This window comes from Thermobia domestica, chromosome 9, assembly GCF_964235325.1.
Source record: "Thermobia domestica chromosome 9, izTheDome1.hap1.1, whole genome shotgun sequence".
NCBI lineage: Eukaryota > Metazoa > Arthropoda > Insecta > Zygentoma > Lepismatidae > Thermobia > Thermobia domestica.
In genome coordinates, this window is record NC_137462.1 from 210,027,271 (window position 1) to 210,043,746 (window position 16,476).

A 16,476-nucleotide genomic window follows, 5' to 3' on the forward strand; every position below is an offset into this window, starting at 1 on the left:
GGTTGCATGGTCAGAGTGCATCAGCTCTCAGGTGTCATTATTTCCGGTTTTCTGGGCCTGAGTTCGTTACTTCTTAAAATCCACACAGTTCCCCAAGTGTTGTATAATATGAAAAAATGAAATATGAAATGAAATCTTTCTATTTTACGATCTAAAAGACTAACGGAGCTGATGATTAACAAATTGGTGGAATGAAGAAAGTGGGAGAAGACGGGAGAACACGAGCAAACCCATGCAGTGGTGGGTGCTCACCATAAGACGTACTTGGCGCAGTCTGGGATCGAACCAGAGACCTCAATCACCAGAAGGGAGCGCTATTCCACTAAGCCAATGCGGTACTTTATGATGGTGGATCAATGCCAGAATATGTAAGTAGTGCAATTGAGATTACAACCAGAGATCATGCACTACTAACTCACGTGCGTTAACAATTGAGGTAAGCAAGTCAATACATTTTAAAAAGTAACTTGAGCAACCTGTTTCTCTTTTAATTTTTTTAACTCGCGCTCACAGATCGTACAGTTTGATACTTATGGTGACAAGAAAGAACACCTTCCCCAAAAGAATTCAATACATAACCAATTCTTTAAAATGTCATGTAGGGTTAAAGGGAGCTTCTCGGAAATCAGTTTTGTATTTAACATAACTATACAATACTTGTGATAAATTATATGAAAAGTGGTATTATCGGGGGGATCACAAATACGGTAGAATATACTGCATACTAGCAGAATCAAATTTTGATATCACTATACTTAAGCGCGTCAGCCCCTTCGCTACGGCACTGGTCTACAGTGTGGATTGATGCATATATTTTGAATAGCATGGTTGGAATAAATATACCAATTTTAATAACAGTTCTCACATTTCTGTCTACCGCACAGGCAGCTGCATGTATTGCTTTATTAAATGCGGTATGAGTCTACTTCTTTCTCTCTCTCTCTTTTTATTTATTTATTTATTTTTTTTACTAAACTTCAACACTTCATATACAGTCAATCTAATATCGGAATTTATTACTTTGTGTATGTTTGTGCTTTTTTCTTTTTTTTTTTTAAATTTCCATTTCAACTCCAAATCACAACAATCAATTTAACAATATTATAACACGACAAACCAAGAAATTGACTGTGTGTATTGACTTTTAATATGTCCTGGCCACCTTGTAAAGTAATGCAGAAAAGCACACATAATCCCCCTCCCGAGAACTCATCCAACCAATAACAGCATATAAACACACAACAGCAATAAAACAAAAGAAACACGCGAATTCGTCAGATAGGTAATAAAGAAAACATTAGCAACAGAAATGAATGGAAGCAAGTCCAATAGGGCACCAACATGAAAAACTGAAAAATATCAGTCAGGCTAATTTGAACCCAGAACCTTCAATTGCAATGAATGAGACACCCCCGGAATTGAGAATAATTCTATATTTTTTGACGATATTTTGATAACCAACATTCTGTCGTTGACACTTCTATTTTTGATATTGTGCCTCGCAACTGACAAAGGAACTCGCGAGGACTTTGCTCTATGCCCCGCAAAAGCTAAAGACAGCTATGCACAAACCATGTAAAAATGGATCGTTCAGAGCACAAGGAAATCAAGTCCAATTACCATAATTGTGTGAAAAGATATAAAGTTTATACGGTACCGTTAAATACATGAAAAAGTGAACAATGTTTTCCAGATTATAAGAGTTATTTACGATATCTGGACATGAATCTTTTAAACTCTGTAAGGAGCTTCAGAAAGAGATCAGAGAGATTAAATATGTCGAAAATGACTAAGGACGTGGTTCCCTCACTCACTGATTACGCCAAATGGGTTGCGGTCGTTCTTAGACAGTTCCTGACCAGTTGGTAGTATCAGTGTGAGTTATTTTAATGTGGATTGGAAATATTATTATCATTCAATCATTTCTCGTTTGTCATATCTACCGTCATTGTTTTTCTTCTGTCAGAAGAAATTAAAAGAATGCATTATCAAAATGTAGTGGAAGTGATATAGCTCTCTCTCTCTTAGTTTATGCCTCAGTTGTTGAGTATGAAGTTTAGAAAGTTATCTCATAGCATACATATTGAACTGTTTTAATATAAATTGGGGTTGCTATAAGGTTCTGATATAGTAGTTGGAAAATAAGTTTTAGCTCCAGTATCCTGCTCCATTGTTGTTTCTGAAGGCGTGTCAGGAGAACTTAAAATTAATAGATATTTGCTATCATAAAAGTGAGAGATTCCTCTTAAACAAACAATGACTTACTAAATCCGAGATTGTTAGATTCTATCTAACGTTCCACTGGATTTCCTTCATGACAACTGTTCCAGTTATGTAAGTTATGTACAGTCCGTAACAAAAAACCTGCAACATGAGCATGTAAGTTATTTGCTTTAAAATAAGTCTGCAGGGGAGGATGCCGAGGTTTCTCCTGGCGTGATTCGTGCCACTTAGACGTTACGTTGATTCCCTGCGCTGTTAGGCGTAGTTTCACAATAAACTTACATACTTATGTTGCAGGTTTTTTGCTGCGGTCTGTATCAAAGATCTAATAATTCTATTGGGTTAATAATAATAAGGAGAACAATATGTTGGTTCAAGTTGAATGGGTCTATTTGCTACTCTTGTAGAGATATGTATGATTTTGGTTTGCTAAAGAATTATGCATGTGATCAAAAGAATGATTATGAAGAAATCGCTGTTTAGATTCTTTTTTACTTTTCGTATTTCTTGTATGAAATTTTAAGAAGTAAAAGAGACATTTAAAAATTTTTCGGGTTGAACAGGCGATTGAAAATTGATTTATGAATAGAAACGAAGGATTGTATCTTCTGTAAGGACCCACGAAAACAGGAAGTATTTTTGAAAGATGTAAGAATGAGAATAGTTAGATTTGCGTAGGTTGATATTAGGGAAATCCTTAACATTAGTTACTTGATAACTTATTGTAAGAAATGAACAATTATTGATTTCCATGTTTTCTATAAACCATAATACATTTGTTCATTGTGATTCAAAGTTTTTAATCCATCTTACCAACCTGAATTGCTCTAGCAGTTGAGTATGATACATACCTTTCATCTCCGTTGATAACAAGTATTTCATGACTCCTGGAAATAAAAAGTAAAGAATTATGAAACTGCTATACTACATATTCTATACTAACTGTCGATTTAAGTTTTTATATTATATTTACTATTCTTTTGAAAAATTAGAAAATACCTTTTCTCCTGCCTAATGAAATTTGTAAAACAAAGTATATAGGATTTAAGATTTAGATTTCTGGGCTTTCGGGATCTATGGCCATGTTAACCCGTCGTGTTTGAGAGATGATATCTCTCGGTGATCACACTAACCGGGGAATGGGAACGAAGAAAGGATTGGCGAAGAAAGGAAGCAGGCTGGGACCTATATCTTAGGTACCATCCCGGCATTTGCCTGGTGTGAATGGGGAAAACTCAGGAAAACATCATTCAGGATGACTGGCCTGAAAAAGCTTATTACACTTTTTGACCGACTGCCCCCACGGGAGATCGAACCCGGAACCGTTCACACCGTAGACGAGAGTGTTAGCGATTACGCTACATGGGGCCACTAAGAAAGTATAGAAAGTAGAACATATATATATATATATATATATATATATATATATATATATATATATATTTATATATATATATATATAGAGAGAGAGAGAGAGAGAAATGACTAAAGGAAATTTCTTCGGTCACAAACATATACATCCTAAGTAACAAAAGAACATAAAATAAATTGTATCGACGTACACATTCATTTATATGAAACGAACTTTTTTGTTGTATGGTTATTATAAGTAACTTTGGCGCAGAGTACTCTGTTGTACATTAAGTGGGATCTTATTGTTTTTCGAATTACATGTAAAGTTGTTGGTGTATATCTCATATAGTATCAGTACTGAAAGAGACATTAAAGTCCAAATCAACCAACCAGTGACAGTGATGTGGCTAAGATAATATGGGGAAGAACGACTTTACTGTGAATGTTCGTTTTATATCGTGGTCAGCGCAACCGCCAACTGCGCCGGATTCAAACCCCGGTCGCGGTTTGGATTCCCAGCTAGTAGTAGATCCAGTCCTTCATAACCTCGGTTTTGGATAATGAAATAAAACAACCTAATCAAGAATATGAAGATAACAAATACTTCACTCAACCATTTTTGAAATTGAAAATTATCAAAGGATTTACTCAAGTAAGAAATTGTGACTCATGTAGTTTTCATTTTACGTCATGAAGTACTATAATATATCAAGGCTTAAAATAATAGTATTTTAATTGTTATTGTTCGAAATTTGTTCACATATTGTGTGGGTAACATGAATGTTTGTGTATTATCTAACAATATACATACTGTAAAGTTCTTTTAAATACAACTTTACGTTGCGTTGGCAACACTAATAATTAGTTGGCGGAATATGTAAAACAATGTCCCCCTGTCAATGTTTGCATTGTAAATCATTTCAGTGCTTTCATCTGTTACCCTACGTTCACATTACACATTTTACTGGGCTTTGCAAGTATGGAAAATATTTTGCGAGCAGTATAGCTACTTCTATCAACACTTATATCCATACGATTACTATATAATCGTATGGGTGTCTTCTTTATGAAAAGAGAAAAATACAGCTAAATCATGTAGATTGGCATAAACTTTCTCGACGTGGTCACAATACACAGGCGTAACAAAAAAAAAAAAGTGGTGTAGCTCCTACCTCTTAAGCGAGCAATCTCTGGTTCGATTCCACGCCACTTAAGTTTGTGGTGGTGAGTGTAAGTTAAAGAAAAGAGTTGTTTGCTCCGTTTATTATATTTGGAATATTTCTTTATAGCAGCTCCGATGGTAATCAAAATTTAAATTATTCTTTTGCTAGAAAATTCTCTTTTACTGATAGTCTGTTGCATCCTCGGAATGAACTCATCAATAAGATTAATTTTCTATTACTTTTACTTTACGCTTTTGGATTCAAATTCGTTAAAGTGCGTGATTTTATTTAACAGAAAGACATTAATTATCTATTTTGAGTGAAATTGTTATGGAATGCCATTAAAATTGTATGTGGTGGGTGTCGATCTGCATTTTAGAAAGTTATTTGTCTATCGAATTACTCAAGTTAGTGGTTGTGTTTGACATTGTCAGTGAGTACCGATATATTTACTGGAATTTCACTGCCAAGTTAAGATTTAATACCGGTATACGACTTTTTCAAATTTTGCAATATTACTATTTATAAAATTTCAGCAATGTTTTGAACCAAAGTGTATGTTTCTGTCCTATAAGCGGAGTGTACGTTTGTATTCTCGATCGGTATCGTTGTGCATAATAAAATTATGTACCCATGGGTTTTTGGAGGTTGGCCCGTTTTCTCGCACATTTTCAATCCACTGTTCCTTCATAACTATTCATTTTCATTCATTATCCGACTTGACATAAAATTAAAGATTTAATTTCATTTTCTCACTTAAATCTACTTTTCAAATATTTATGCCGAATCAATGTTCAAGTCTCCATTCTTTAAATTTATTAAATTATTTCTGCTCAAATTTAGCGTCCAATCGTTTCAACAACTTACAAGGTTTAAAGATCGCAGGCTATTTTCTCGGTGTCTTGGCGTAGAACAACGATATTTTCTCTTGCTTGTTGTAAAATAACACATTGATTGCGCATTACATTCCTTTGTGTGTGTTTGTCTGTAATTACATTTTGATGAGATTCGAACTCGTAGAAGCATTCAAATACGTGCCAGAATGTTTTCTGTTGTTTTGAGAGGTTAACAAAATAATTTAATAGAATTTAAGAGTAAGTAACGTTCTGTTTTCTCGCGTGTGTCGCCATAAGTTGTAGAACGGAGAATTACCTACATTGAGACCAATGGACGTTAGTTCAGACACTTTCTATTCGTTTGTATTACAAGATTATGCCATTCATTCTCCCTGAAGAGCGGTCATTTGCGATTATCATTTGTTTCATTACTCTTTCTTACTTCCTCTGTTTTTTGGTGGAAAGACAAACACATTCTTTGGAGCTTTGCTTTTTCTTAATCTCTACGATAATTATCTATCACAGTTACCTTTAAAGTAAACTAAGTATTCCTTCGCAATGATCTTTTCTTTAATGTATAACTAGACAATTTTGCTATTTTAAAATCTAAGTTCCGTAATTACTAACCCAGGCGGTGCCGCTGTTTATAGAAATTTGTTCCCTTGTAATATTATCCCTCAAAATAATTAACTACGGTTTTGATATTTTTTTCATACTTTTATTCGATTGGAAGATTGTCAACATCATTTGGCCCTTTCCGATGGAAAGAGGATGGTGATAGGTAATTTCTATCGAAATATTCTTTAATTAAAACCTTTAGAATATCAGAAAATAACATTTCTAGATTTTTCTGGAGTCTCAGGTTATGGTACCAGATTTTGGCAAAAATCACCTTTTTGAATACAATTATTTTTAAAGCTTGTTTCGCAGTACTATATTATCATTTCAACTACCCTATAGGGGCTGGTGCCTTTTTCTAAAAAAAGGTTAGCATTGCAGGTAGTATGGAATGACATCATATTATTGATTCAACTATTGACTTCTAAAACTTAAATTTAAAAGAAATACATTTCTGATTCTGATTCCTTTTCTAGTGCCCCTTCCACAATATCAAACTCATACAATATTTATTTATCTTTTTATATTTAAAAAAATGTATTCATATACTAGCAGAAGTGTTTGTTCTACGCTCTTTCAACACAGAACTGTACAGTATGGAACTTGCAACACAGTAGAGTAGTTTGGGTTGTCTTAGTTGAAAGCCTTCTCAGATACTCTATACTTGTTGAATTTCCAGAACGTATGACCCCACCAACAATCCCTTGCTAAGGAAAAAGAAAAAGGCTTCGTACACGATTAGGTCTGGTCAAGGTCAATCATAGTACAAAATTAGGTGGCTCTTGGTGACTTCTTTCTGTGCGAAAATCTGATGACAGACTATCATACCTAGACACACCCACACATTCTTTTATATATTAGTAAGAATTGCTTACATATTTAAACATTACATATTTCTCCGTTTATTAATTTTCTTGTATGTTGTATTTCGAAATTCCATTGTTTGCTATTAGAAAAGCATACACCACTCATCATCACCCGTATACTAAGTTATTTAACTTAATATTACATGGAAAATAATATAGAATTGATGTACTAATTCGAGTCTCAATACACATGTCTTTACCATCAATATATGTATTTCATGACAATGAATTAATAGTTTTTTTCAAATAATTTATTTTAGTATTCAAATTCAGGAACTATCTTTGCGATACTTGCTCTCTCGTTTCACACTTAGAACTATAGTAATTTCCCATTGTTCACAATATCTCATTTGAAAGTCATCCGTGCAAACCCTCGAACGAGTCTCGGGTGGTTCTATCACAGAGAGCCGGTGTCGTCTGACTCTCGGACTGAGTTCGGATAGGTTGGAAGGCGTTCTTCGTTTAAGTTACAAAAACAAGATAAATGGCGTATATATAATGAAATGAAAGAAAATCAAATCAAAATATGTTTTCTTCTTAGCTACAGTGAGCACACAGAGGTGGTAAATGTGGAATATTTGATTGATTTGGAATTTACCACCTCGTTCAACACTGAGGCTATATGGGACTGTTTATTTACAGCTTAACATGGGATCCGAAATGAATGAGCTCTCACTGAAAATTAAACGTGGATCTCCCACATCGAAAGGAATGGAATTGTGTTACCATTATAAATACATAGGATGCTAAATCAAATTTTAACGAACATGTTTGTCCTCTTTGTTAGTCTAATTATTTAAAAACAATTGTTAGAGTGGAAAATTGATTCGACAGGAAAGACATGATAAAATCAATTTTGCAATACTAGATTCTTCTACGCAGCGATACTGAAACTAAATTTATAAAATTATAAGATTGTACAAAAGTAACATTACGTTTATATTTTTCATGTTAAATTTCTATCCCAATTTTCATGTTCAACTGTAGCAACTCTCCAGACAAGTAGTTTTCTAAAGAATAATGAGGCCTCTTTTACTAGTCTTTATTTTCAGCACTTAAGGTTAAGAGACGATGAGTTATTCATTTCAGACTTTTCCCTATACAGAAGGATTATTTTTTTAAAAAATTAACACAATTCCTTTCTTGGGTATTTCAAATAGCAATTATTTAATACAAGATAACTTATAATAATTATCAATGTAACAAGTTATAGAATATTTTTGAAGTTTTGGGTTACACACCAATGTATTCCCGACCAAGGATTGGCTATGTGGGTTAATTGTATTAGAACATAGCTCATTATTACAAATGCATACTATCAGCAACATCTGGCAAGTAGTTTTAAAGAATAGTTTCGTCTGCAAACGTATTTTGGGTTTAGAAAAATACCTATATTCTTGAACTCACACTCCTGATTTTGTATTATTTATAAATGAATTCTTCACGTTTGTTTTCTCTAAATATGAATTTTAAAGGATATGTTTAGGTCAAAGAAATGAGGTGCCTAGTATCAAAAGCCGCCAAATCCATTTTTTTACCAAAATTGAGTTATATATATATATATATATATATATATATATATATATATATATATATATATATATATATATATATATATATATATATATATATATATATATATATTCTTATATGTTTGATCTAAAGTAATTCCATGGAAACAGTGTTTTGTTTAAAAACTTAATATCTCATACTAAAAAAAACTAGTTCAAATATGGGACTTTGTACGCGTATATCTGGAGATTCACTGCACGTTTTGTAAGATTACTCGAAATTAAGTAAAACGGATGTGGCGGAGTTTGATACTAGGCGTCTCAAATGAAAGATGATATTTTTTTCTTAATTTTGTAGTTACCCTATAAATGCTTCCAGACTCGAGTATTTTGCAAATTTATTTTAATTGGTATATTTCAATTTTCGTTTGTGTTTCCATCTGTAGAATCATATGTAATTTATATTATCAATACATTAACTATAAGCTTATTAACTAGGAATAACTATATTCAACACCGTTTTTCGCGTACTGATAACGAGAATCATCAGACTTTTGCTTTTAAATCAAAATCAATTGTAGAGCTTAAAGAACTTACATATTCAGAGGATTCAACAAATACAAAATATTATCAGACAACCATTCGGATATTTTAAATTTAAATTGATCAAATTTATTTAAAAATTGGAATATTATTTTAGTTTCACCGTGTAACTTTGAAAATCTTATATGTAGGCTTGCATAAACATATGTTACTTTAATAAGTATATTGACATTTGAATTATAGCTATAATTCCATTGTTCAAACAATGCAATTATTTGACTGTGATGACTGTGTTTGACATGGAGACCACTGATGAGGAAAGTATTAACAGCATCAACGTTTGATGAAATTTAACCGGGACAAAGATGTTTAGTAAGGTGAGTCTTGTTCATTTTCTCTTATCGTTTAGGCTCCCTACATTAAAGGGATTATCGAAAGTGTTGAAGAATAGTTTCAATAGGAAATGAAATAATAATAATAATCATAATGTTCTTAATGACGTTTATACTAAACTACATACTATGAATGTTAGTTCTTCTTTATTGCAGTGAATTTAATTTAAAAAAATCGTCTATCTTAATGAGAAATTTAACTCATAGAAAAAAGTGTTGCCGTCTAATGGTTATTTTTCATGGTGCTTAATAAATAGCCATTGTACAGACTTTCGTCAGTACTCCCTAGCTTGGCTCAACAGCTTGTTTTTTTCAAGATTCCTTCTGGCATGGTCATTTAGTTGATGACTTTTAGTCACATACTACTTTTCATTTGGATTTTGTATTTAGATCCCATACTTGATATATATATATATATATATATATATATATATATATATATATATATATATATATATATATATATATATATATATATACTTCTTTACAAGTTTAGTTTCTATTTATAGATAATTCTTTAGATATTTTTCAGTTCTTTGGCTTTGACTGTTCCTAACAAAATTTTAGTCAACTTCGTACAACATGACAATTTTGACTAAATGGTTCAAACATTTTCTTACAAATAAAATTACACTTTAGTAAATGTCTTTTACTTGGATTAAATTTTCCTTTTGTTGATAAATTTTATACTTCCAAACTATGCTCTGCATAATAAACAATAGAAGTCTATAGAATGTCTATGTCAGAATAAAATCAGAGTAAAATAGCTGAGAGATAGTGAGAAATGTTTTTTTTTCTTTGAATCGATTCAGCATCCCCAAAATAGGATACATCTCTTTTCTTAATCCTTTATACAAACCGAAAATGGCAAAATTACAATTTCCGGTTTTAACGTTGATTGCTATGCAGCAAAAGTGGTAATAATTACCGGGAATTGGTTTCCTACAATTGATTATGTCTCCCAAGAATAGATTAAGTTTTTGCCTTTAGTATATCCCTTCTAAAATCCAAAGTAGTAGAAGTGTACTACCGCACTCGGTTTCAATATTGATTTCTATAGAGCGAAAATGATAGGAGATAGCGAGAAATGGATTTTTGGTACGAATTCACTATTCCACGAATAAGTTTAATCTCAACCTTTATACTTCTATTCAAACCTGATATTATGAAAATTTACAATTTTCAGTTTCAACGTTGATCGCAGAAGTGAATATTTAAATTGAAATATAAGAAGAATTAAAAATATTCTCTTAGCATCTATTACTATAGATAGAGTTAGCATCTATACTTCCATTGCGGCATCTCATATTTTTAACTCCAAGTCTCTCCCGGTATATCGAGAATAAATGCCACAGTCATAGTGTTGAATTTATCATAGTTTCACGTAGTAACCCATAGATATCATAAAGGGAGTTAAAAGTAGACATTATAAATTTCATCGTAGTTATACATCACTTTTCGGCGGATTCATATTTTAAGGCCCAAATGTGTGCCAACTCTACCGAAATAACCCAAATTTCAGTAATTTTTAAAGACCCGGTGAAAGTAAAAGCACAGGTAGATAAACAGCTCTTTCTCAAATAAAATTATCAAACATAACACTTTCCATTCTTGGTTTCCTGTTATGGAAATATGAACTCAATAAACACTTCTGAAACATTTAGTATTATTATTAGAACATTTGATTGTTCTGCTAAGTGAAGAAGGGGGTGTAGTCTGAGGAAGCCAGGTGGTGATTATTAAATGCTAACTTGGATAGACTTCAAACAATTCTTGGATTTACAGTATAGATCTTACACTAAACCCATATGTAGTTTATTTACAGTTACAACTATGACATTTTAGAGTTCTTTGAGGTGAAAGTGATAAAGAGACTATGGGAAACACACATTTGTATAAGATAATTTGTTTGTTTCTCGCTTGATCTGTCATGTAGGCTAGGTATTGTTTTTATGAGGCAACTGTTACTTCATCAACTGTATAATTTTTTATACCCTGTTACTTGATATGTATTTCATGAGACATTATTTTTAAATAGTCTATCTTGTGTAACAACTATTTGTATACATTAGAAAATAAGAGTTATATTCATTTCCATAAGAAGGTAAGAATTATGTTCATTTAATAAGAATGAATAATGAAAATGGATGATGTATAAAATATCCGGTTGTTACTCATATTTTCAAACTAAAATCCTACCCTGTGAAGTTTTACACTAGAAACTGGGACACCGTATGAAAATTTACAGTATAGTCATAGTGATATATTTTGCTTTTCTCTAAGTCACAGAAAGTAGATTATTCCTATTAGTTGAGTATCAATGTAATTTTTAAATATTGCATGAATGATATTAACTTATGTTTTGTAGAAAAACCGAGGCATTTGGAGTTTTGAACATTATTTTTTTGAGGGGCAAGAAGATATAAATTCGGAACTGTTTTCGGTAAACTAGGAGTACAACTGTGTGTTTGGCAAGTCGACGGCATTGAATTCAACAAATGCTTATATCAAAGAACATAGTGAAATGACAGGACTGGGACAACAATTATAAAAGTATGGCTGTAGGCAAACCGCAGTGGAGATGGTAATCTCACTACCTTCCCAGGATTAAAGTAATTTCTGGAGTCTGCAACAAAAAGTTCAAATGTGATTGTTGAGCGCCTGAATGATATTTTAGCAACTAATTTTAGAGAATGCTTTCTTCCTCTATCAGGTTCTGAAATCTCAGAAATAAAAAATCATTTCGAGTGTGGTGTGGTACAATTAAGAATGTTGTCTGAGGAGGAGTAAGATAAACATGTAATGGTTCATAAGAATGTACACTCGAACAGTTTTGGATGAAGGTATATTCTGAGTGTAATAAAATAGGCGAAAAGCTTTGGAACACCTAGTTCAATTTTGTAAGACATATTTTTGTGAACAAACAATTTCATTGCTTAGTTTCATGGAAAAGCGAACCTAGGAATCTTCTCGATGCAGATAAGGCTAAAAGTAGAAAATATTGAAACAGGTACAAACTGTCTGAAAGAAAAAGACCTATGATTTTCTCATGACACCCAGAGTCTAGCATATACTGTACATCGTTGCTTATAACATAAATATTAATTGATAATGAACTGTTAAAATTGCTACCTACCTCTCGACTACCGGTACTACTCCAAAACATATATCAAAATTTAAAGGTGTGGAGTCCGTAGCTTGCCGTAAAAATGAAAAGGGTTTCGCAACTCTGAAATAATTGGAAGCCACTGATGTAATTCATTTTCATATACTGTATAGTTTATTTTGTAGTGGATAGTCACGGATTGTTAATTACTTGTAAAGGAAGTGAAAGTTAAATATATATATTCTTCAAATTCAAAGGATTGACCTCTCTTTGTTACCTAGTAAGGCTAAACTACTAGTGATATCTTGTGTGGAAGATAAAGAACGTTTGCTCAATAATTAGTGAACGCTTTCTGATTTTTCAAAACTCAGTTCTACGCTCTTATACTCAGTTCTCAAAACTTTAGTTTCTAGGCAGTAAATGCACCGAGTATGAGGGGTAATTGACGAAATATTGTTATGTCATTTGAGATAGACATGGATATAAGAAATAAAGGAAGTTATATCGGTAAAAATGAATAAAATGATAATGGAAAATTTGGTCAACCGACAAGGAAAATGAATGATAATTCGGTAGAAATATCCAATTTAGAGCTTTAGTTAGCAGTGGCGGACGGTGGTTTGTGGTTTCGGGTGTTGCAGTAAGAACGATAAGAGACAAAAGATATAAAGTGGACTCATTGACTAATCAGCATAACTTTAGATGCAAATGCTATGTGACATGTGAAATTAAATAAAATTCTGTTTTTAAAAAATAAAAAAATGCAGAATATTTAATCACATTAATCACCTTAATTAATTAGTAAGTTCATTCTCCTCTCTTTGATTGAAGCAAATCTGTCTAATACATGCTGGTTGAACTTTGGTATTCTTATTGTCAGGTCTTTTTCGATGGAAAGCATAACCAATGATGATAACGTTTCTTGGAACATTCAGTTCCTTGAAAGTGTCAATTCTTTTTCATGTAGAGAAATACTTTTCGTCTTTTGCTGACGCCATAGGTAGTAAATATTAATTTCAGAAGCTTTGTAGATTCACTAAATATTTTTTCTAGATTATTGCGAACGATTGATTCTAGCAAACTCAGTCCCTGACATTGATCCGAATTCCTATTCAGCGTTGACTGAAGAGAGTTCGTAACAGAGATTAGTGTTATAAAACATGTCCATTGAACACACTTTATTCACAGTTTATCCAGGAAAATTTAAAATAAATTGAGGAAATGTATCTAGTGCATACAACATTACTGCCATAAAACATCCTGTAAATTTAAACTGGATTTGTTTCGAACAATCTCCTGAATTGTCCTGTGCTTGTTTTGTCTAAGCCTTAATTGCAAGTTTTTACTCAGTTGAAAGCTGGTCAATGTTTTTTGTAAGTTATTTACAGAAGTCACGGTATACAATTCGTTCAGAATTTGTAGGTTATTTACAGAATTAAAGCACACACAATAAAATTAAATCTAATAAATAAAAACCAAAACAGTGATACAAAAGAGGTACTGGTATATGAATTCCGAATGTCACATATTCATACATCAACACACACACACATGTGCGTAAAAGAAAACACTACATTCCAAATCATCCGTCTTGGTTGTTACGCAATGCACGATGAACACAATATACTTCCACATGAGGCAAAACAATGCTTATCAATGTCATATGTTCTGGAAAGGAAACCTCGAAACCCGCCAGATGTAGGATCAGCATGTATACCTAACAGAAGGTAAAAGTCGAAGAACATCAAAACAAACAGCACTTCCAGTTCTACACCCAGAAATGTGTGTTGGGAGGGGTTCGATACGTCTATGCAATATATACCTTTCTTATTCTGCATCCGAAAAGACAATAAGTAATAACTGTCACCTATATTCTTAGCAAAAAAAATGATAGAACGATTGTTTTTAAGAATAGAGAGAGTACATGATGAGGCGTAAAATAAAATATTTAGCCTACATCAATCGTTTCTCTGTTAAACAAGTATATTTTGTTAGGAAAGTCTACAAATGTTAGTCAAGTTTCGAAATTTTTGGGAGGTCCAGATCCGGTGGACCCCCTCGTGTTTACGCCCCTGAGCATTGCTAACTAGTCCCAAATTCAATGTGGCGTTCCCCATCATACAGTTTTATGTGGAAATTATCAAGAGTATAAAATATACTTATTTTATAAAATAAATATGTATATACTAACATGCTAGGCTATCCACAGAGGGAAGGAGGCGATTCTACATACTGACTTATTAATATTTGAATCACAATTTACTGTGGAAGAAGCCTTCATTATCAATATAAGCTAAGAATTAACTTGTAAATGTGGGTCTACTTTCATTTGTTTTCTGCTCTACTAGATATTTTCTTTCTTATTTTGTAATTCTGCAATCATTTTTTTAAAATTGTCATTATATTGATTTGCTTCAGTATGGTCCTGTAATTTAAAAATATGAATGCATAAAAACAAATTCCATTTGTTAATTGCTAGTGAAATAAAATTTAGAGATCTTATTTAGCGCGAAAAACCTTCTCGTTCACTGGAAACCGTGCTGTGTTGCCTTCTTTAACTTCTGAGATAGGGGAAAGGAGACTTAACATTCGCTCCAACTGCCGCGCTGAAGGAATCTGGTCGTTGTATGCTCGCTGCAACACAATATAAATTAGAGACTCTATGACGGATTATTTTTCGCTTTTTAAAATGGATTAACGGAACGGACAGTTACAGAAGTAAAAAAAAATATGTTATTTAAAGTGTATATATGCGAGTATTAAAAAGTATTTTTCTGTTCTTTACTACTATTGATAATAATATTTTTTCTTGAAATATTTTGGTCGTTGCGCAACGCTGCAACACTAACATTAGCCGCAACTGTTAGTTAGTAACTCGGTTAGTATTTTCTTAAAAAAATATTTTCTGCATTTTATTACGTTTTTGAAGTTCGTTATGTTTCTCCCAAATTTGTCTATTTTTTTCATTTCTTGTTTACCCATAGTTTAGTTAGATACTTATACTAAGGCTAGAACACTAACTTCTTATAAAACGGGTCCACCTACGAAACATTCGTGCACAAATATATATTTCAAAATAGGTTTACATGTTAACGAATTATAGGTGAACATCACACGGTATTAACACTATCAGTTGTTGAGGAGTTTCATGATCTACCTTCAAAGACTGTTATCAGATCCTGATATAATTTATATGGAAACTGAGAGAAAAATTCTCTGAAACTAAATAATAATAATAATAATAATAATAATAATAATAATAATAATAATAATAATAATAATAATAATAATAATAATAATCATCTCAGGTTATTATTATTATTATTATTATTATTATTATTATTATTATTATTATTATTATTATTATTATTATTATTTCATCTATGTTAAAAGTTACTCCTGAGAATGCACACAATAAAATGTGTTAATGAAATTTATGTGAAGCCAGTGTGAGAGCATACTCTTCCAAACAAAAGGTAAGTCTAGAAAATTGGTGCACTTATGTTGGCGTTATGTATGATCATACGCACAGTTATGGTATTAACGTTGTCAGCCTTGAGGAGTTTCATGGTCTAACTCCGAAGACTATTGTTAGTTCGTTATGAAATTTATGTGGCCCTAGCAAGAAATGAACTACCAGGCAATCTATATGGGACTACTGGAAATTTGTATGTTACTACCAGGAAATTTATACAGGACTATATGAGACTCTTTTCAATGAAATCAGAATCATCAAAATTAATGAACCTATATCGAAGTTGTGCACATATTGAAGTCGGTTAATTGTGGGTTTTACATTGCACCCGTTGAAGTGTTTCATGTACAAGCTACTAAGACCCATTAGATCCTGATGAAACTTATATGG

At 32.3% G+C, this 16,476-nt stretch overlaps 1 protein-coding gene across 1 annotated transcript in view; it reads right to left on the reverse strand.

Annotated features, from left to right (window-relative positions):
• The window catches only part of Spred (Sprouty-related protein with EVH-1 domain), a 300,286-nt gene that overhangs the window by 264,918 nt on the left and 18,892 nt on the right, over positions 1-16,476 (reverse strand). The window contains exon 2 of the mRNA XM_081725821.1: positions 3,075-3,110. Within this exon, the coding sequence (XP_081581947.1) occupies positions 3,075-3,110 (36 nt within the window). The remainder of the gene's footprint in view (positions 1-3,074; positions 3,111-16,476) is intronic.